Below are 23,667 nucleotides of genomic sequence, written 5' to 3' on the forward strand. Positions count from 1 at the left end.
CTCAACACACACACAACCGCCCAGAAAATTGAGAAGAACATTGCTTCATTCTACACTTAGAATTAAAATGAGTGCTTTCAATGGAATCCTGAGCACCATTCAGTGCAGCTTACAGCATTCTTCCAGGTCAGTTTTCCAATGTGGTTTCATGAAGCGACAGGCCGGTGCTTGAGCAATACAGCTCCACACTGGGGTCTGTGTAGACAACAGACAGTTGTAAGGATAGTTCGAGCCCGAGATGAAGCAAAAAACACTAATATTCTGACCCTTACATGCCAGTTACATAGATTGCAGCGACAAGCCCTTTTGTTATTACCGTTTTGACTTTAAGTTTGATAGGAAATGGTATTAGATATTACGGACTAGGACAAAGGTTAAATGGCACAAAAATGTCTAAATGTGAAAGACCTGCAGACCTTTCTACTAAAGCATGGCGCTGAGGAGGCATACGGCGGCCATCCTTGTAATCCTAGAGTCGATCGTGTGGATCACTTTGTTTTCTTACTAGAGTTTCTAACAGCTGAGATTCCTCTGCATTGCAATTGAAAAGCCAGAGCTACCAGTGGAGAGGTATGCTTTCGTTTGCATCTTTTAGCTGCTTTTGAGCCTGAATGCAGCTGGTCCCCAAAGAGGCCCAGCCCTGAGAGGTCATCCCCTATGAGACCTGTTGGCCTCACTCCTCCCCCCTGACACCTAGGGACCATAAACCGAGGAGTGACCCACCCTCTCTACCTACGGTGGCCCCTGCGTCCATCTGCAGCCCTAGCAGGAGAGCAGTGCTAGGATGCTGTCCCCCCTATTGTCGCCCTGCGTGTGACGTGGCCAGCTGCATTCCTGCGGCTGCTTGTCAACAGAGCGGACTGCTGTAACGTAGTGGGAGGAATGACTAAATTAGACATGCCCCAACAATTGGGATTGCACCTGAAATTAAAATAAATACTGATCTAGGAGGATCACTTTTGAAATTTTTTAAGTTTAAAGTTTTATGTAAGGGTCGGAAAAGACAGTGATGGTCGTACATTTTCGCCGAAGTTGAGTGATATTCCTTTTATTAAACTGATGGGTAGTATGAGTGGCCTAATGTAGGTAATAAAAATGCAGTTTATATTCCTTCGGGGATAAAATATAGGAAGAGCAGATTATCAATATCAATACAGCGAATAATTATGATGTGCCTCTTTCCTTGAAAACAGTAATCATGGTAACAATTATAACATAAATGCTACCATATTAATTAGATGCATCCATGCAAAGACTTATGTTCCTAAGAAACACTTCACTTGTAACTTCACATCGTATAACATGCAGGTTTTTGGACTGCACACTCTATATTCCTGCATTGACTGAGTTGTATAAATAGTGACCACCTTCCTTACACTTCCTTTACCATGTTTCCAGTGAGCTAAAAGTAATAACATTTTTCTTAAAATACAAATCTTAAAATCATATTTTAGCAACCAATCCCAATTTAGAAAAACACGACTTAAAAGGAGATCCTAGCATGTATTGACTTCAGATCAGCTTATCCAGCATGCCGCTCTCGCTGTTTAGAAAATCAATATATAATTTCCCATATCAGTTGAGTCAAAGTAAGCAGCTGCCGCATCTTAAGGATCCTAATGTTCTGTTCTGTAGCAAATCCCCGGCTGCAGATGACTGACATCCTGAAACAGCGATCATTGGGCTTAATTTCTCTCTGTCGCTTCTGAGCTTCTGATTCTTGAGCCGAATGTGATGTTGTCACAGGTACTGGTTATGGCATTACTAAGTATGTACCCTCTTCTGCCTATTCGCGGTTAATCTGTGGTACGACCACGTTCGCGTTATGTATACGTAAGTCTTATAAATGTGAACAAAAAACTAGTAAACACAACTGTCTACCTGCTTTACTTCTAAGAAAGCAATGCTTATGTTTTTATTTTTTATTTTACTTATATTGTGCACAACCTATTTTTTTCTCGGAACAGAAGAACTGAGTAGAAATACATAGCAACATGACAATGGGTGCAGCGACTTAGGCTTCTTTAAGGCAAGTGGCAGGGCCTGGCAGTAGTAACAAAGCCCTGTGCCAAATTACATAGCAAGTGTTGTCTCCTAGTTGCAATACTGGAGAGCAATGATATTCCCTTATTTGTTCTCAATAACGTCCAATGTGTCACGTTGCAGTGCTTCATGATGTTTTCATGTTCCCATTCAAACCACCAAACAGAAGTAGTAGTTAGGGCGGTAAAGAGAGAGAGAGACAGAGAGTGAGAGAGAGAGAGAGAGACTGAACACGTGTTCTACATGTGTGTTTATATGTGTGTGTGTGTGTGTAAGTAAACAGCATCTCTAGTGTAGGAGGTGCACTAAGTCTAGCAATGTGAGCAATAATGTCTTTCTTTTCCACTGTAGGAAACAATTATATAATACACCGTGATTCCTCTGAAATAGAAATTAGTCGTGTGGCTAATAGGATTTTGGATGAGCTCGTCCAGCCTTTCCAGGAAATTCAAATTGATGACAATGAGTATGCGTGTTTGAAGGCGATAGTCTTTTTTGATCCAGGTAAATTTTCCATTTGTGAAGTTTAATAGATTAACTGTCCTGCTGAAAATTACATAATCAAACAGTATGCACCAATTTTTCACCCGGAACCAGATAATGTATTTAATTTCAGATGTTGGCATGTAAGGAGACCTACATCAAATGTGTCTAATTAACATTTCTTATGAGACATACTTGTTTTAAAACAAATCTCGTTCTTTCTTATGTAGAAAACATAAGGGCGGTTCCTTATGTATAGCTGCACTGGTTTGGTTTAAAGAATACTCATAGGTGGTCCTAATATCGTGGCATGCAGTCACAGAATGTTATTATTCAATAGGTTTCTAGAAAAAATGCTGGTTAGTCTTGTCAAACCTGACAGCTGGTTGCTGTCTCTGGAGGGAGTACAAGGGTTTGTAGATGGATGAATCACAATATTCATGAAAATCTCAATATTTTTTTTGCATATTTCTAATACATGGTTTAATAATTAGGCATGCTGTAAGTGTGGTCTTTCGTGGTTTTTCAGTTAATGTACCCTGGACAAATCCATCCATGTTATGCATGTAAGAAAGTTTTAAAGAAAAACTATAAACACACACTAACATTTCTTAAATGGCAAAATGTATTGTAATTTCTAAAACTTTGTCTCATGAGACATTCAGTCAATCAATCAGGGATTTGTAATACTCACCCGTGAGGGTCTCAAGGCACTGAGGAGTGGAGGGGGAGAAGGTGGGGGGTAGGTGCTGTTACTACTCGAGCAGGCAGGTCTTGAGAAGGTTCCTGAAGTTAAGGAGGTCTTTGGTCTGGCGCAGGTGAGTGGGAAGAGTGTTCCACGTTTTGGTGGCGAGGTGTGAAAATGATCTACCCCCGGTTGTAGTTCTGCGGATGCGAAGTCAGCAGAACGGAGATGCCGGGTCGGAATGTAGGAGAGTCGTTTGTTGAGGTATTCTGGTCCGGTGTTGTGCAGTGCTTTATGAGCGTGGGTGAGGAGTTTGAAGGTGATTCTCTTGTTGACTGGGAGCCAGTGCAGGTTTTTCAGGTGGTCTGTGATGTGGCAGTGGCGGGGATGTCCAGGATGAGGCGTGCAGAGGCGTTCTGGATGCGTTGCAGCCTCTTCTGGAGTTTAGCCGTAGTCCAGTTTGCTGCTTACGTGGGCTTGGGTGACTGTTTTTCGTGTTTTCGTGTTTTTCGTGTTTCGGTGGGTATCCATTTGTAGATCTTTTGGAGCATGTGGAGGGTGTTGAAGCAGGAGGAGGAGATGGCATTGACTTGCTAGGTCAAGGATAGTGAGGGGTCCAAGATGAATCCTAGGTTGTGCATGTGGTTGTTGGGAGTTGGAGCGGTTCCGAGAGTGGCAGGCCACCAGGAGTCATCCCATGTGGAGGGGGTGGAGCCAAAGATAACGACTTGCATCTTGTCCGATTTGAGTTTGAGGCACATTAGAAAGGAGTGCACAGAATCCTTGGCATCAGGTGACTACAGATATCAGGGTAGACATTTTAATGCTACAAGAACCTAACACATTAAATCTTCTTATTTGAAACAAAAGAAATAGTAAAACCAGACATTTCACATACAATGATCCAAGAATTGAGAAATGTATCTCCAGTGTGGTTTCCTAACTTCTCTGGTGAATGTCAGTAGCTTTTGTGAAAAAAAGCCAAGCATGGACTAGATAGATATTATGTCGACTTTACCCTGATCAAGCCCTGAACAATGATGTGCCCGTGATGTTGCATACTTTATAATGTGTTAAGGCCCTCATTCCATTTGGCCTGTTACTGGGGTGATAATAAGACCAGTTGAAGTGCAATATTCAGAAAATTGATTTTTTTTCTTTACAAGCATTTCCTCAAGAGTTACTTGCTGAAAGCTTGGGAGGAGCGTTAGGGTATTTGCTGTCATTGTCGCTCACCTTACAGTTACAGATTCGAATGCAAACTCCTGCTTATGCAAGAATTGGGGTGCCTGTCGCCTGCAGTAATATACTCTTTGAATGAATCATACTTTAAATAAATGATAACTCATGAAACGTATTCTTATCAAGATGCAAAAGGACTAAGTGACCCTTTAAGGATCAAGACTATGCGGTTCCAAGTTCAAGTCAGTTTGGAAGATTACATCAATGACCGCCAGTACGACTCCCGGGGGCGATTCGGGGAACTACTTCTCTTGCTGCCGACACTCCAGAGCATCACGTGGCAAATGATTGAACAAATACAGTTTGTCAAACTCTTCGGCATGATTAAAATTGACAATTTGCTTCAGGAGATGTTACTGGGAGGTGAGATTTATTTTTTGTTATTATTAACAATATTGAGAAAAACGTTGCTCCATTTTCATTATCAGAAATGCTTCATGTTGTGAAAATATGCCATCTTCTACCAACATTTGTGAATTTCCACATGTAACTGCATTCTTCTTTTGGGAACTCGCACACTGATCAATGAGATGAGTATCTAACAAATGAGAAAATGTGTTGCACCCCTATAAATAATGGTGCCTTCCAAATATAATTTGTTTGGCAGCAATAGAGAGAACTGGAGTTTTCATTTTTTTTTTTATTTCTGGGCACTCTGCCTTGGTTTTTGTTTATTTTGCGGCAGGTTTTAAATTCACTGCGGTATTTTGATCTCGATAATTGTCAATTGTGTTTTCTTTTGGATCACAAATTACATTAATGTACATTTGTGTAGCAGACTGCCGAGACGTGAGCTGGCACTGTGACTTGGACTCTTTTTTTTAGCTCCACTATCACCGCCTTTTCACTGCATGTCATTCCTTCCAGGTAGTACTAGGCATTGAAAATACTCCTCCACAATCATGTTTTCTTTTTAACCCTTTCGCCCTTTAGTTAAATGATTTATTCTGATGTAATTGATGTACAATTGTTAAATATGCTAAACAAATCCCATGCTTTCCATGTTTTGTTTCCTGGAAAACATTATTTATATGAGCAAATGGATATTAATGTCCACAATTTCTAAGAACGACTGTCACTTTTGCTAAACCAATAGTACCGCATGCTGTTCATAAACACATTTTAAGGCATTGTCACAAAAATAAGAGCTGTTTCAGTTCTATATCTAGATATCACTCCTGACTTCATGGGGGATGGCACGTCTGGGTTTGGATGGGGGGAATCTCTGGAAAGTGGGAAGACTGTCCTGAGGGTCACCCACAACCGGTACTAGCTTGGCCAGTACAAGCAAACTTGTAACAGGACAGAATACATATGTCCAGATAAACCTTTTTTTTAAAAATATAAAATTATGGGATCTCTAGGACATCGTTCAAGGTTGTGGTTATTACAACTTCAATTAGAAAAGATTAGACATTTTATTGATTGTTTGGCTAAGCAAAATGGCATGCAGTTAGCTGCCTGGCTGGAGTGGGATCTAAGAAAGTACTAGCACAGTGACTGGTGTTATTTTATGTTCTTGATAATGAGTTAAGGTGGTGCTTGCTTCAAATACCTTTTACCACTGTATTATAAAAACTGGATTTTGGTGTTGGTAATATATGTTAGGAACTTTGGACACATTTATTATGTGGTATTTTGTTGTGGTGATGTATTCAGTTTTTTGTGCTGCTATGTTTTTGAGCTCTGATTTTACAATGTGATTTTGTTGTGCGGTAATGTGGTTGCTATGTAGCATTCTGCTCTAGCACAGTTTTTTGTGAAGTTCCCTGTTATATATTAATTTTGTTGTTATTCTGCGTTGTGCATGCAGATTTGGTACATTCAAGTGTTTACTTTAGATAAGTCAACAAATGCTCCTTAATTTCCATAAAAAAAGCAACACATACCTTGAAAGTCCCTTTCACAAAACAAGTGTTCACCCATGTTTAAAGCTGACGAAATAGCTCTTCTCCGGGTCTTTAATTACCTAAGACACGTCAGCCCAAATCTGTGGAACAGTCTGGCCTAACTTTGCGCTGGAGGTACTCACTTTTTGTGATATGGCCCTGTGCATTGGACTCATGTTACCTCAGTATATAGGCGAGGCAACACTTAGGTAAAAGGAGGGACTTGGCTTAACAGCATTCTTCACAGTCACAATAAGTGTTATATTTTCAGTATTTGAAAACTGAGCGTATTAAAGCTAAGACCAAGTTGTTGGCTAATAATGTTTGGTATATAATGAAAGGTATTTGTCACAGATTTGACTAGAGGACTTCAAATGCATAAAGTAAACTTCAAGAAAACACTTGCATGTATTTATTTGTCACATTAACAACCACTGGTTCCCATGTTGATGTGAATATTCTGCACCATTGCTTGGTATCATTGTTATTTGGATATTGTTTTTCCTTACTGGTGCAAACAGAAAACAAAACAAGTTATGCACATAAAACCTGACTTGGGCAAGTGCCTAATATTTAGGTTTGTCAATAGCCAAGTTCTTTTAAATTTCCTAAAATAAATCTATATTATACTTACTGTGAGAAAAAAAGGGCTGATTGCAGAGCCCCATTTTTCACTTTTTGCTGGTGTTTTCTGATGGTGCCCTGGGTACTGCTAATCAGTCCCAGGGCATGTGCTCTGCTTAAAATGAGTATGCAAATTAGGTTAATTATAAATGGCTATGTCAACCTACCTATAATTCCCTAGTATATGGTAGGGCATGCAGGTTTAGGGATACCAGCATTGGTAGAGCACCCATAGGTGCACTGCTGAGGTGCCCAGGGTCATTTTAAAGGCAGGCCTTTCTTGCTGGCTGCTTTTAAAGTAAGGTTATATGCAATTTCGACGTTGGGATTAAAAGTACTTCCAAAGTCTTAAAATACCTTATTTTCACAATTAAGTCACCCCTAAGGTGTGCCCGATGTGCCCCTAGGGTGCATTGTAAGTAAAAATTCTTTCTATCCCTCGGTGAGGCAAAATAGCCAAACTTGTTTTTCTCTCACTGTAGTGAATGGCCTCCATAGGCTAAAATGGGGAGACTTTATTTTAATTTTCAAAGTTCCCTTAAGTGCCAGATACCTTGAGTTTGGTATCAAATTGATTGTTATATTACATCCCACAACTTGCAATTGTTGACTTTAATATAACTAGTTCAGGTAAAGAGTTTTTAAACTTTACCTGGAGGTTGCCAAATTCAGCTCTGTAGTGCCCTTCTCTGATTAGCCAGCCTCTGGCAGCCTGGCCAGGCTGCCTTAATGAGGTGTGAAGTAGCCTGGCTGAACACAAAGGATGTGCCTGGAGGAGGAGATCTGTCTCAGCAGATGGTGAAGCAGGATTGGGGAAGAGCGTCCAAACTGGTCTTCAAAGGCAGGGAAGGACATTTGGAGCAGCTCAGGACCTCTCTCACCTCCTGCAACCCCAGACAATTAGGTGCCTCTTGATTAGATTAGGAAAGGGCAGGAGAGGGGTGTGTTTAGGATTTGATTTTTAGCTACACAGGTGGGTGGGCCCAACCAGATCTAACCATCAAAAATCACTTTCAGCCATGTTGGATTTTTGAAGAATGTTGCTCCCTGGGATTGATTTTTGCCACAGTTCCCAGGAAGTGGTCATTAAAGGGGGAAGGAGCTTCCTGTGATTGGATAACCAGGGCCCCCTTGCTTTCCACCCAGAAGCAAGGATAAATATGTCAGAGCTGCACCCACACCTCAGATCCCTACAAGGAATAAGACAAAGAAGAAGAAGGACTGCCCAACTGGACCCCTATTCTGCACTTGGAACCTGCATTCTGTAGGACTGCACCAGCTGCACACTTGGGCTTAACCACTAAAAGGACTTTGCCTGTCTTCTACTGCTTCACAAAGGGACTCCCTATTTGCTACAGGTACAAAGGAGCAACCCAAAGTCCCCTGCATCAAGTCCTGCAAGCAGAGCCCAGCTGACCAATGCAAAAACAACAGAAGATGGACAGAATGCAGAGCAAATCAAACATTCACCCCCAGTCACAGATCTAGGTTTAATCCATCAGTTTTTTTGCTTGCCATGCCATTCCAGTTTGGACCCAGTTATATGCAAATCAGTCTTGACCCTGTTCGCCATAGGAACAGTCCAGCCTGAACTGCCAGGCCAGGTCCTCCCTGAACCAGAAACAAGCATCCTGGGACCGGTTTCAGGGTATCACCCTTCATCAGCCAGGCTAGCATGAATCTGGTGTCACCAGCATCAGGTGGCCATTTGAGGATTCTTACCATGTGCATTCTGTGAATTTTAGTCCCAGCTACCAAGGAGCAACTCAGAGCTTCTGGAAGCTTGTATCAAGTTGTGGACACTTCAAGGACCCAAAAAGGACCTCTGGAAGAAGATCCAGAAGTTTGGAGACGTTTAGAGGAACACCGTAAATTGAAGAGGTGCATGGTGGGAGTTGTATTCCCAGACCAAAGAGGCAAACCAGAGCCTCTGAACCCTTGGCTGGTGCTGTGGACCACTTTCCTGAATCAAAAAACACTTCTGAAAGTAAGTGTAACAGTGTTACCTCGTGGGTGGCCTGAACTCTGGACTTTGTCCCTGTCCAGTGTGACCTTTTATTTTTTTAACCCTTTGAGCGCTAGTTGCTTCAGTGGGCTACAAAACATTAATTCTTAAAAAATTTATATCTCCGGTTCCCCATATCCGATTTTAATCATTTTGGTTTCATTTTAAAGATAAAAATATAATCTATTTTCATAAACTGTTGCTGGATTTTTAGTTTTTTTTGTGTTTTACTTATTTACTATTATGTGATTTTTTTAATGCTTTGCACACTTGTTTCCTAAATTAAACTTTGTCGCTTATTGCCAAGCTACCAAGGGTTGAGCTGGGTTTAATTTATTGAGACCTAACCGCACCTAAGTGGAGGTTAGTGGCCTGTTGATAAGTGTAACTGCGTACCTGCCCTTATCAATAATCCACTTTTCAAAACTTCTATATAAGAGCTTTCTGACAGTCCTCTTCATATATTGGTCAGTTTTTGAGTGAGTCACATTTTTCTTCCGACCACTACAGCATACAGCATAGAGCAGTTGGTCAGCTCAACTCAGCCATTTATTAACTTCACTGTGAGTGGCGGCATTCTGCCCTTTCACAAGACAGACATCAGCACACATATAGCAGTTCCCTTAAGTGAAAGAGACTTTTATGGTAATGTGTGCTTTTTGAGACCAAAAATATTTTTGCTATTAGCCATTTGTTTCTTAAGGATTTATGTAGGCCAGCAACTTTTGCAACAATATCTTTTTGCAAAATCATGACAAAACAAAGCAAACATTAACAAAAGCAAAAAGGTGGTGGCCTGCACCAGACCTAGTGGTTTGCCAATGTTAGTTCTTGTTGCTCTAAGCTTTGCTTTCAAGAGTGGCTGGGGCTGTGCAGAGAAATCTGCATCTGACTCACCTCAAGTTCTGGCTCAGACCAAAACAAGTAGATAAAGCTGGTCCACTAAATTCCCCTGGTTAACCACTGTAGTGATAACATGCTTGCCTTCCTCTGACTTATGACAATCATATGGGAAATGATAAGGATGAGAAAAGATTAAACAAAACTGAAAATTTGTGGCTCCTCTCAGATTCCAGAATTTTCTGCCACTGAAATGTGAGGAAAAACAGTTTTTTAGCCACATTTTGAGGTTTGCAGAGGATTCTGGGTAACAGAACCTGGTGAGAGGCCCACAAATCACCCCATCCTGGGTTCCCCTCGGTCTCTAGTTTTAAAAAATACACAGGTTTGGTAGGTTTCCTTAGGTGGCGGCTGAGCTAGAGGCCAAAATCCACAGGTAGGCACTTTGCAAAAAACACCTCTGTTTTCTTTGAGAAAATGTGATGTGTCCACTTTGTGTTTTGGGGCATTTCCTGTCGCGGGCACCAGGTCTACCCACACAAGTGAGGTACCATTTTTATCGGGAGACTTGGGGGAACGCTGGGTGGAAGAAAATTTGCAGCTCCTCTCAGATTCCAGAACTTTCTGTCACCGAAATGTGAGGAAAAAGTGTTTTTTTTGCCACATTTTGAGGTTTGCAAAGGATTCTGGGTAACAGAACCTGGTGAGATCCCCACAAGTCACCCCATCATGGATTCCCCTAGGTCTCTAGTTTTAAAAAATGCGCAGGTTTGGTAGGTTTCCCTAGGTGGCGGCTGAGCTAGAGGCCAAAATCCTCAGCTAGGCACTTTTAAAAAAAACACCTCTGTTTTCTTTGGGAAAATTTAATGTGTCCATGTTGTGTTTTGGGGCACTTCCTGTCGCGGGCGCTAGGCCTACCCACACAAGTGAGGTAACATTTTTATCGGGAGACTTGGGGGAACATAGAATAGCAAAACAAGTGTTATTGCCCCTTGTCTTTCTCTACATTTTGTCCTTCCAAATATAAGACAGTGTGTAAAAAAGACATCTATTTGAGAAATGCCTTGTAATTCACATGCTAGTATGGGCACCCTAGAAGTCAGAGATGTGCAAATAACCACTGGTCCTCAACACCTTATCTTGTGTCCATTTTGGAAATACAAAGGTTTTCTTGATACCTATTTTTCACTCTATATTTCAGCAAATGAATTGCTGTATACCCGGGATAGAATGAAAACCCACTGCAAGGTGCAGCTCATTTATTTGCTCTGGGTACCTAGGGTTCTTGATGAACTGTATCTTCAGTTTAATTCTCAGTTTGGGGGCAGTATTTGAAAAGTCACCTGTAAGTATTATTTTGAGAGGTTCTCCTATCTAACAAATAATCATTAGCACCCAAACGTGTCTATTATCTTTATATTTAATAAAAGTTTTGCATTAAAGGCCGTACAGTGATGGATATTTTGAATAGAGATAATGCTGGCAGCTGCACATGTTGATAAATTGATGTTCTCTTGTTACAGGTGCATCAAGCGACGCGGGTCACCTCCACCATTCCATGCATCCTCATTTAGCGCAGGATCCATTAACGGGACAAACGCTGCTTATCAGCTCAATGTCTGCACCCCTTCGCACAGAACATGTGTGTAAGTAATTTAAATTTCATCATATTGTGTGTGAAAATAGTCCACTGTTGTTTCCAAAAATAGGCAGTGTTTTTGTGTTGCATAATTTTAATACAAATGCAAAATCTGTACTGCAGTTTGTTTGCAATAACATGTATTTCAGAGTAATGCAGGTAACACATACAATCAAGTAGTGTTTTCCTGCTTTGTCTGAAAATACCAAAGCACGCATTAGGCTCACTCTACCAGGCCATCTCGGATACTTTCAGGTGTAGTTCTGTGCTTTAACAGCCCCTCCTTTCTTTTCTTCTCCGATTAACAGATGTTCAGGTTGCACCTAATCACTAGATTACATTTAAATCTAGTCCTTTGCTTTAATAGCGCATATATTCAGGTCCCACTGCATTATGGTCATTTTCGTTGCTATTGTTGTAAGTAATGTTCTTACATGTTGCTTCAATGGATCTCTTTATTATCGTAGTAATTATTCAAGTGGTAAAGCATTTGCTTGCAGTTAGCTTCATTGAAATGCCTGGGGTGAATGTCTCAGATGGAGCTCTTCAGAAGAGTGCAGCAGTGCTAGTTTGAAAGCAGTTAAATATTCATAGCACATTGACTGGAATTCGCCTTCACTTTGCCCCTTGACCTGTGGAATCTATTTTGAAGTTAGTTCAACACACTGCTACTAAATGCAAGAAATATGTTTCAAGGCTTACAAACAGATGAAATTATCTGTGCTTTAATGCTGCATAATGATCAATATTTTACAATAGCTGAGAGACTAGAACATTAAAGAAACCGAAAGCATTGCACAAATACTAGACATTAAAAAATATTCTGTATGAATTTCAACATGGAGGATTGTTGCGCAATACACAGCATTTGAACATGAAAACCTAAACCAGGAAAATAAATATTATTCGATGAAAAACAAAATCTACCTGATTTATACAAAATAATTATTAAGCTTTGATGTAAAAGGACTACACTTTATGGATGACCTATGGTTTGCCTAGAATTTGCATATACTGGGATGCCTTTGACAGTGGCATAGCCAAAGACGGCCTAGTAGCCACATGATGAGATGTAGGCATATAATCTTCATAATCGAGAGTTACAGATGCCACCGACCTGAAATTCAAAAGATCCTTTCGCCAGGAAGGGTGGATATAGTTGGAGGGGTATGATACTAAAGTTTGGGGTAGGTCCGACATGTGAGTTAGTTCTTATCTCCATCAAAGCTTGGATTATTTTAACTTCTTAACAACTAGGGTGATCAGACATGACATCTGCTTCGGGTACCAGAGATCTTAATTGTGGAGTTGCTGACCGAGAGCATGGATGGCAACCTTTGAGACAAAAAAGAGGCCACTTTAGTGTCTTAATGAGTTGCATTATTATGCACAAACTCAGCTGTGTATATTATCACACAGGTGTCCCGTGCTGCCTTGCTGTAACAGCGCAAATACTGCTTTAGGGCCTGGTTTGTCTTTTCAGTAAGTCCAATAGAATGTGGACGATAGCCATTAGAATATGATTATTGGATTCTGGGAGTTGTACATAAGCTTTTGCAGAATTTAGAACTAGAGATCCTTTGTTAGAAGTAATGGCACCTGCTAGTCCATGAAAACGAAAGAGCTTTGACATTTCAGGAACTGAAGGAATCTTCTTAAATGGAGACAAATGGGCCATCTTAAAGTAGGCATCATTCAATACAATAAATACACAATAACCCGGAGAAGGAGGAAAATATATACAATAAAGGCTATTGAGAAGGCATGTCAAGGACAAGGTGGCACTGGTAGGGGAAGAATATAATTATGTTAATGCATAAGAATGGAAGAAGACCAACTTCCAAGCGCATTCTCCTGTATAATACATTATATTACAAATGGTGCTTTAATAGAATGAGTTGACCTACAGTGACACTCTTGAGTATTGATTTGCCTTCATCCCTGTATCTCAGATTGATGTAAAAAATGTTGAAGAGAATGCCTTGCACAACGTATCATGACATGCTTCATCATTGGCATACCCACCACAATAAAAAGTAGGTGAATACCATTATGACAGCCTCAGCCTCAAGGGGAGTTCCTATATAATTCCTATTTGGGACTGAAACAGGGATCCAGGGTAATATGTAAAAATGCCTCATGGTAAACCCTAGTGGTTTCCTTCATAACAGGGGACCCTTTGTATGGTTAAAAATGTTTTGGAAGGATACATTATAAAGTAAAATGGTTCATCAATTCTCTTTTTTTGCCAACATGTGTTGACCGATTTGCTAATCCACAGAGTTCCAGGGTCTTCTTCAGGGCCTAACACCCCGTCTAACTTCTGCATAAATTCTATGAAGAAGACCGACTGAAATTTTGTAGGCAAAGCATTGAAACAGAAGTAATGAATTGGATGAAGAAGTGCCTTGTGATACAAGAATGCACTTTGTATCAGCTTCTTTTATATCTGTAAACAGGAAATGACATACAGGAAAAAGAACAGATAAGCATCATGATGGGTTGGGAGGCACTACACTAAAATGTGGAAACAACAACTATCTTGGAATAGGCTAATCTCAGGAAGTGAGTCTGATGAAAAGCTTCTAGCAATCATCTACAATCGTCCAAGCTTTGTTATAAAAAATGGGTGTAGTCCCAATATCCATCTTCTTATAATTATTGCTCTCAAAACATTCATCAAAATTGAGCATTGCAGCCCCAGCTGCAGGAGGAGCAGCCTGATTGAGTATGCTGCCACAGCTGCTTGGTGTCCAGGTGAATGGCACATCTGATCACAAAGAACAATAATAATGCAGAGCGAGGAAGGTGCAGACCAGCTGAGGACGTCAACACTACTAATTGTGTATGTGGTCCGTTAGGTGCCTCTGCACCAGTGTAGAAACAACACGTTTTAAGTGAAAGAAGATATGTTTTTAGTCACTGTTAAACTCAATGGTGGATTTACCTTGGCTTTGGAAAGCATCCCAGGAATCTGATCCTTTAGGCAGCACACATGTTTTGGTATGGGATGGTGGGTATTGGCCAATCAAATCAAATCAAATCATTAGCATTTATAAAGCGCGCTACTCACCCGTGCGGGTCTCAAGGCGCTAGGGACAAAGGGGGTGGTTATCGCTGCTCGAACAGCCAGGTCTTTAGGAGTCTCCGGAAAGCGGAGTGGTCCTGGGTGGTCCTGAGGCTGGTGGGGAGGGAGTTCCAGGTCTTGGCCGCCAGGAAGGAGAAAGATCTCCCACCCGCCGTGGAGCGTCGGATGCGAGGGACGGCGGCGAGTGCGAGGCCAGAGGAGCGGAGGGGGCAGGTGGGGACGTAGAAGTTGAGCCGTCTGTTGAGGTATTCCGGTCCCTTGTCGTGGAGGGCTTTGTGTGCGTGGGTGAGAAGTCGGAAGGTGATCCTTTTGCTGACTGGGAGCCAATGCAGGTGTCTCAGGTGTGCGGAGATGTGGCTGTTGCGGGGTACGTCGAGGATGAGGCGGGCTGAGGCGTTTTGAATGCGTTGCAGGCGATTTTGGAGTTTGGCGGTGGTCCCAGCGTAGAGGGTGTTGCCGTAGTCCAGGCGGCTCGTGACGAGGGCGTGGGTCACGGTTTTTCTGGTGTCGGCGGGGATCCAGCGGAAGATCTTGCGGAGCATGCGGAGGGTGAGGAAGCAGGCGGAGGACACGGCGTTGACTTGCTTGGTCATGGTGAGAAGGGGGTCCAAGATGAAGCCGAGGTTGCGGGCGTGGTCTGCGGGGGTCGGTGCGGTGCCGAGGGCCGTGGGCCACCAGGAGTCGTCCCAGGCGGACGGGGTGTTGCCGAGGATGAGGACTTCAGTTTTTTCAGAGTTCAGCTTTAGGCGGCTGAGCCTCATCCAATCTGCGACGTCCTTCATACCCTCTTGTAGGTTGGTCTTGGCGCTGGCGGGGTCCTTGGTGAGGGAGAGTATAAGTTGGGTGTCGTCGGCGTAGGAGGTGATGATGATGTCGTGCTTGCGTACGATGTTAGCGAGGGGGCTCATGTAGACATTGAAGAGTGTCGGGCTGAGTGATGAGCCTTGAGGTACGCCGCAGATGATCTCAGTGGGTTCTGAGCGAAACGGAGGGAGGTAGACTCTTTGGGAGCGGTTTACGAGGAAGGAGGCGATCCAGTCCAGGGCCTGGTCTTGGATCCCGGTGGAGCGGAGGCGGGTGATTAGGGTGCGGTGACAGACGGTGTCAAAGGCAGCCGAGAGGTCGAGAAGAATGAGGGCGACTGTTTCACCGTTGTCCATCAGGGTTCTGATGTCGTCTGTGACTGAGATGAGGGCGGTTTCTGTGCTGTGGTTGGTTCGGAATCCGGTCTGTGAGGGGTCGAGCAGGTTGTTGTCTTCCAGGAAGGTGGTCAGCTGTTTGTTGACGGTCTTCTCTATTACTTTGGCTGGGAAAGGCAGAAGGGAGATGGGGCTTTCCAATCATGGGTAACATAGTGGCCTGTGACCCATTGAGAGAAAAATGGGGATGAAGTGCCATTAATTGATTTTAAACACCAAGGCGAGTAGCATGTACTGTGCTTGTCAACTGAGGCAGGTGAATATCTGTGTAGGAATAAGGCTTTATTACGAGTCTGCCATTCAACAGACCGCCAGACTCTCTGTGGTGGTCATGACTGCCATGGCTTTGGCGGTCTGACCATCAAATTGAGACTTTGGCGGTTGAAGCACCAAAACACCACCGTCTCCAGCTGGAGGACTGTTTCTAATGGGCTGACGGAAGTCCCCGTTTTAATCAGCCAGGGCGGTACTGAAGTCAGCGCCGCCCTGCTGATTACAACCTTGTTCTCTGCCAGCCTTTTCATGACCGTTCAACTGTCATGAAAACGCTGGTGGAGAACAAGTGCAGGGGGCCACAGGGGACCCCTGCACTGTACCAACCCATCAGCGCAGTGGGAAAATCATAATGGGGCTGGTGGGAAGGTCACCAACACCCCAGTGACCACCCTGTTGGGAGGTTGGCAGACAGATGTTTCTGTCAGCCAAACTCATAATCAGCTACATAGTGTTTTGGTGAGAAAGCTAAAGCTTTTGTCTCAGAGAATGTATATCACAAGAGTTGTGGGACTTAGCTGCTTGAAAGGGGGATGCTGTTGAATTGTTCTTATATTGAGCTTAGAGGGAAGTGCAGTCAGGAGAAGTGGGATGTAGGTACTGAGCATGTTGCCGAGTTGTGTTTCTTAAACTAGAGATTTTAGAAGAGACATAGGAGCTAAAATCAATTGTAGCTTGTTTGAAGATGTTGCGGAAGTCTGAGGAGGAAAAGGACACATTTGGGTGTGCAGTTTCTGGGAGCAAGTTATTCTCAGGTAATATTTAGATTTTCCTATGAAAGAAAGAGATGTGGTTAACTCTCAGAAGTCATTTCTATAGAGGTTTGGTGGAAGGGATGTCCTTCACATACATAGGTGGATGCACCATTTTAATGTGTGGTTGGTGTAAACAATTAATGTGAGTGGCTTCAGAGGGGTCAAAAGTTAAAATCTGATAATGAGAGTCACAGTCAACAGAATTATATAATTGAAATTGTAAAAGAAGGTGCTACATAGAAGTGGCATCTAATCATTGTGTATTTGGTTCAGACACTTTGGAAATTTTGGAGCATCCCAACACTCAATTTGTCCCAGTGCATCATGGTAAATGTAGTGCATAACACTTACTTTAGTAGTAGTCTTTAATTTTTCTCTATTGATGGTGAAGCCTGTGCTGTGTAACTGTAGACAAGTATTTCAGGATTAATTCCTTCATCAGTAAAGAGCAACAAGTTGTTTTGGGGTTTCAGGATATGCTGCCTGAGGTCTTCTCACGTGTCTGTACCACTCACTTGGCACAGGCGCATCAACACAAGCTCATCAACTCAGTTTCTCAAGGAAGCTTTTTCAAACAGATGGTGAAATTAGATTTTTAGAGGGCAGTTATGCATATTTTTTATATGGAAATGTTTTCGTCTTAGACTTTCAATTTTCTTATTTTACTAAAGGACATTATCTCATCTGTTGGAATTTATTGTTTTCTGTTGCCGTACACAAACCTTCTAATTTCCTAGTTTTACATCCAATCTTCATTCTAATGTTACTGACTGGTTCACAGCTGTCAGACACTGGATGGACAACTGCTCCCTTATGTTTAACTCATTTAGGGCTGAAATAATTTCTTGCCAACTAAATACTTGCATGTCATCCTATTGCCATTTTATTTATATACTCACTAATGGAATCTTTATTTCAGAAACCTAAATATCATTGTGTTAGACTTGGTATCCTTGGGGTGGTCTCCCCTAACTTTTTTCCTCTGTTTCCCAGGTTGGTGATGTATTCTGCACTCTGTTTTTGCTGTTTTAATTACTCTGGGCACTTTACCACTGCTATCCAGTGCAAGTGCTCCTATGTAAAATGTATGTGAAATTGACCTTCCATGATTGGCATATTTGATTTACTAGTAAGTCCCTAGTACAGTGTGCTATAGGTGCCCAGGGCCTGTAAGTCAAATGCTACTAGTGGGCCTGCAGCACTGGTTGTGCCACCCACATCAGTAGCCCAATAAACATGGCTCAGACCTGCCATTGCAGTATCTGTGTGTGCAGTTTTAAACTGTCAAGGCCTAAACCTTCCCTTTTTATACATGTAAGGCACCCCTAAGGTAGTCCCTAGGTAGCCCCATGGGCAGGGTGCAATGTATGTTAAAGGTGGGGCATGTACTTATGTGTTTTGCCTGCCCTAACAGTGAAATACTGCCAAATTTGGGTTTTACTGTTGAAAGGCCTACCCCTCTCATAGGTTAACATGGGGGCCACCTTTAACTATTATTAAAGTGCAGATTCCCTTAGGGAGAAGATGGGAATAGGTAGTTTAGGGTCTCTGAGCTCACAATTTAAAAATACATCGATCAGTGAAGTTGTTTTTTAGATTGTGTGTTTGAAAATGCCACTTTTAGAAAGTAGGCATTTTTTTGCTTAAACCATTCTGTGACTTTGCCTGTTTGTCGATTCCCTGTCTGGGTCAGTTTGACAGTTGGGCTGTTTGCACCTCTCTCTTGACAGTGACACAAAGGGAACTGGTGTGTAGCCTGTATATCCTGATGAGCCATTTGTGCTGGGAGGGAGAAGAGGAGTGGTCACTCACACCTGAAAGGGCTGTGCCTGCCCTCACACAATGCAGTCTCTAACCCCCTGGTGTGTGTCTGGGGCCTGGCCTGGGCAAGGCAGGATCTCACAAACAAGAGAGACTTTCCTTTAAAGTAGGCCTACTTCAAAGGCATAAAGGGGTATAAGAAGAGCCCCCAAAACCCCTGAAAATTAGATCACTTCTGGAATCTAGAGGAACCTCTGCCAAGGAGAAGAGCTGAGGAGAAGTGCCGCCCTGCCTGTGACTATGCTTTGTGGAGCTATCCTGCAGTTGCTGCTTCTGCCTGGGAAAGGGGAACTAGGACTTTGTGGTGTATTCCTGCTTGAGAAGAATCTCCAAGGGCTTGGAAGTCTCAGGGCCATCAAAGACTTCCCCTACCAGCAACTGGACTCTCTGATGAGACTCCTGCCCTGACAAGTGATGCCCTATCCAGTCTCTGGGCCCTTGAAAGGAGAAGCTGATGAAAATCCAAGAAAACCGACTTCCGGCAACTCCGGACCGATGCCGCTGCCGAATCCCATGGGGCCGCCTGCAACCGACTCTGTGGTCCTCGCTGGAGTGCAACGACCCTCGCAGGTCCGACACTACTGCACTCACTGCACCACATCATGACTGACTCCACCGGAAGTTCTCAAATTCAATACTTCGCCCGACGCGCCTCACTTCTACCTCTCTGCAGCAAGGGCCCGACGCCTCTTTGTGACGCCTCCGCTCTTTCGCCCTGCAGCACGGGAACCAACGCCGCCACGGATCCAGTAATGCTGCAACCCCCAATTTCGTGCCCCGGCTTGTTCTCACACTTTACTAAGGTACTGTACCTGGCTCCGTACCTGGTGCCATTGGTATTGGATTGTTGGGAACGACTCCATCACGATGCAGTCTTATCACCTCATCGAAGCATTTTGTGTTTCTAAGCACTATTCTTTGGTTTAATCTTTAAAAATTCATAGCTTGACTTGTGAATGTCAGATGTTTTTCATTTTGTTCTTATTTTGTTTAGATAAATATTTGGCTATTTTTCTAAACCTGTGATGAGTCATTTTGTCGTGTTTTTACTCTATAACTGTGTGTGTTGGTATAAATACTTTACACATTGCTTCTGAAGTTAAGACTGCCTGCTCGTGCCAAGCTACCAAAGGGGTGAGCGTAGGTTAACCAAGAGTGATTCTCCTTTACCCTGACTAGAGTGAGGGTCCTTGCTTGGACAGGAGGTAACGTGACTGCCAACCAAAGATCCCATTTCTAACACATTGTTACTGCATGCACGGTGCCTTTAATTTGGATCTCATCACTAGAACCAGCTCTCAGCCTTTTTCCACCATTCACATTTTCAAAATCATGCTTAAAATTATTCTCTTAAATTAGAGAATCAATATAAGTAATCTTAATCATCTCCTATCATCCCTCCTGATGTAAATCTCCAGCAAGGTATACATGTGAATATGTAAATATTTTAATTATCTATAGTTGTTTCTCAACCATAATATGCTCATATTAATACAACCACATTTGTTTATGTTGTTACGTACCATATTCTTTCTACTATGGAAAGCATTTATTTTTTAAATGCAACTGGTGTTCTTAATAAACAGTGAAAGTGAATTCGAGAATCGAGAAGAGGGGATATTTTTCTTTAGAAATATTGGTGTGGTGGTTATTGTTACATGTGAGTGTAATGCTATTCCCGGGGGACTTGGGCATTTGTTGACTGATATGAAGGTTGGTTGTGTGGTGCTCGGTGCACATGTGCAGAGTACCAGGTACTATGTGAATAATCGTCAGAAACCGGTAAGGAAAATTAGAAGAATACTTGTGTAAGGACTCATTGCAAGTTACCAAGAATAGTATCCTGGTGGGGTTACTGCTCCTGGCACCTACGAGTGACCCCTGTGTTTCTTGACCTGGAATTATTGAGAGTGCAAACTCTGGACCAGATCATTCTGTGCCTAGAAACAGCGGTCCGACTTGCTATCTGCGCTGTGGGGGCTGCTTGCAGCTGCTGTGCCTGCCCCTCACCTACTCACTTACTGCAGTATTCGAGGAGCTGAGAAAGCTACCCCCCAGTGGAAATAAAGTAATCTGCACTCCTACTATCCTTCACTCTCCACCATTAGCACAACAGCTGAGGGAAAAGGCCCTGCACCTAATAACTACCTGCTGGGAGCAGGTGATCTGTGTGGATGTGGGCCTGTGATATTTGAAAGGGGTACTCTTGGTATTGGACCTGGTACACCTGAGTCCACAAGTTATTTCCTATTTCAGGGGAAAATAACTCAGAATCTTCAGTTAACAGCGCAGGGACACCAGTGAGAATACACAATTTTACCTTTTGGTATATCTCACGAACTGGTAATGAGGTCCATAGTGTCTTATGCTGCATGAGGCAATGTATTTAGGATCTGAGAGGGAATGTTGATGAATTGAATTCTGGGAGCTATAAATAGTAGTAAATGCTTTGCAACTATGCCACTAGAACAATATATTTCAAAAACACAACTTAAACTAAAGCCTCGGAGAACATATATATTTATACATATATATATATATATAATAATATAAACATGCTCTTACTTGTTATCCATACCGTTCTAGAAATGTGTTGCAGAGCGACATATAAGGATAGTCTCAGTATTTTGATTGTTAAAAAGAATGTACTATGACAATGTCTATAGTATAGGAATGATGTTGCATTTTGTCATAGACAATTTCCTATTAGAGAGCATTAAATAGACAGCGTTTTTAAATTGTTTGTAATTTCCGCTCAAACTTGCATTTGTGATATATTGCTTCAGTTGTCTGACATGTTGTACAAAAAGCACCCTAATTTATTTTCTTTTTTTCCAGCAGCCCCCGAGACTCCTCTACCATCTCCACCTCATGGCTCAGGACAGGAACTATACAAAATATCCGCAAACCACACTTCTGTTATTACACAGCAACCCATTTCGAAGCACAAATCCTTATGATGTCATAAAATATTAAACTATTGTGCCTGAGGACGTTTAGCAGTTACAACAGAAAAAGAAAATAGATCCGTGACCCAACAAAGCTGCCACCTCATGTGGGCAACTTGCCAGTGAATGCTTTGCTGTGGGAAAGACGCCAGGGAGATTTACGCTCATCGAACACAAACAGGATTTCACTGTATTATTTACGGTGCAGTCAAAAGTGTACTGCTTGCAATAACATTAACTCGTGATAGTTACCGGAATGTTATCTTTAGTATTAGAAGCAAAATGTGTTTTTTTTTCTGTGAGATTTGTTCTATTATCAGGACCAAAGTGTTTGTGTTCTTTTGTAAACTGCACAGATGGGTAATACCACATCCACGAGTCATACAAAAAGGCTTAATCTTTTACAACTTGTGCATAGAAGGGTGAAGCTTTTTCAACAATTTGGACATAAATACATTACTCAGTGGCGCCTCCTTAGGCGTACTAAAGTAAATACAGGAAACGCTTTGTAAATATATTTTTGCTGTTCTAAAGTCATAAAGGCTTTTAGGGGGCTATACCTCTCATAGAGCAAATTTCATTTAGCAGTTAAATGACTACACATGATGCAGAATTCAATAATGAATTTTGTAATGTTTTAAAACATCCAAGGATTTGCTTGCAAATTTAGGTTTATTTGTGTGCCAATACAAAGAAAGGAACTGCTATTTTTTACGGGGCACATATAGCTGTCAGAATTGTTTACAATATTTTAGGAGGAGGCATGGTGGAGCTGAGCCGCTTATTGACATTCGTTCAGGCAACGCAAACTATATAACACTAACAAAGGAAAACATTTTTTATCAGTGATAAATGAATCGGATGTTTCTACACTGCGTGCCACAGCATTCAAAACATGTTAAAATAACTAATTAATCATATCTAACCAGATACTGCCCGCATTGTTCCTGTCACAATTTAATAGGTAGATGAAAGTCTTTACTTTCTCTGCCTCTTTGTCTGATGCATTTGAAGACCCATCACTTTCAGGTACATCTATTAGAAAAACTTTAATAATTCTGCTCATTATTTTCCATTTTACCTCTCTTGTCCCGCTGGTGCTCTGAGTCTTCTACCAAATATCTTAGCTCTTTACAAGACCCTAAATAAGGAAAAATAACAAACAAATACCATCAATGACCTTTAATAATATCGAAAGATGTCAAAAAATATAATTACACAGAAAAATAAAGTTAAATAGTCATATTGTCAAATCTTTGGATATTGGGTTTACCAACATTGACAGTACATATAATCTCATGAATGCATGCACATATGTTGACTGTGACTGAGAAGTGTAATCACAACATGTAATATATTATGTACTTAATGGAGTTTACTCTAGGCACTGTAGTTGTGTGTCATGAAAATCCCTCTTCTATGAAGAATCTTTTCACTGGGCAATTTTATGAAGAGGTGCTGTTTTTTATTTCTCACACACTGTGTACTTGAAACAGCCATACATCTTCTCAATCGTATATTTCCAGTCGTGTGGCATCATTCTCCAAAGAAGACTAGATCTTTTTTTTAAATAAAATTAAAACCTCTTTTTAAATAATGAATATACGTTTTACTTGTTAATTCTTGTTAATTTTGAAAATCCTTTTTTGTTATATACTCAGTTTATCTGATGCCTTGCCAAAGAATTACTTTAATTTCTGCTGTTTAGAAAGAGAATAATTCTCTAGCTGGCCTCCTCTATTAAGTCTACCAATTTGTGGTGGGTAAAGGTATATAGCTTTAAGTACATTTAAGATACTGACAGCTTTTATATGTTGACCTGTTTTAATATAACAAGTGTAATAATTTATTGCAATAATTTGAATTATTTTTAAAAGTTTAAAAATGGAAGTTAACATATTTTTGTAAACTTAATCAAATAGAAATGAAAGTGATAAACACTGCCAAATAGTACATCAAATGAGGAATGTATACTTTTACACTTCTTTTTTGTTTTTTACATTATGATGATCTATTTTGTTGATATGTCTATGAAATAAAATATTTGCAGAAAATAGAAAACATCTTGTAGGATTCATTTTATGGTCTAGTCTTATACATTCAAATGATCACAAAGACCGCCCTGAAATCTAA

The 23,667-nt window shown here is 41.6% G+C and overlaps 1 protein-coding gene across 5 annotated transcripts in view; it reads left to right on the plus strand.

Moving 5' to 3' along the window:
- The window catches only part of HNF4G (hepatocyte nuclear factor 4 gamma), a 423,834-nt gene extending 400,699 nt beyond the window's left edge, over positions 1–23,135 (plus strand). For 4 of the 5 annotated variants that reach the window (XM_069220373.1, XM_069220376.1, XM_069220377.1 and 1 more), the window contains 4 exons: positions 2,395–2,547; positions 4,580–4,816; positions 11,335–11,457; positions 21,425–23,135. In XM_069220373.1, the coding sequence (XP_069076474.1) occupies positions 2,395–2,547; positions 4,580–4,816; positions 11,335–11,457; positions 21,425–21,546 (635 nt within the window). In that variant the 3' untranslated portion in view covers positions 21,547–23,135. The remainder of the gene's footprint in view (positions 1–2,394; positions 2,548–4,579; positions 4,817–11,334; positions 11,458–21,424) is intronic. The other variant, XM_069220374.1, reaches the window with a different exon arrangement.
- Positions 23,136–23,667: the final 532 nt, after the last annotated feature.

This window comes from Pleurodeles waltl, chromosome 2_2, assembly GCF_031143425.1.
Source record: "Pleurodeles waltl isolate 20211129_DDA chromosome 2_2, aPleWal1.hap1.20221129, whole genome shotgun sequence".
NCBI lineage: Eukaryota > Metazoa > Chordata > Amphibia > Caudata > Salamandridae > Pleurodeles > Pleurodeles waltl.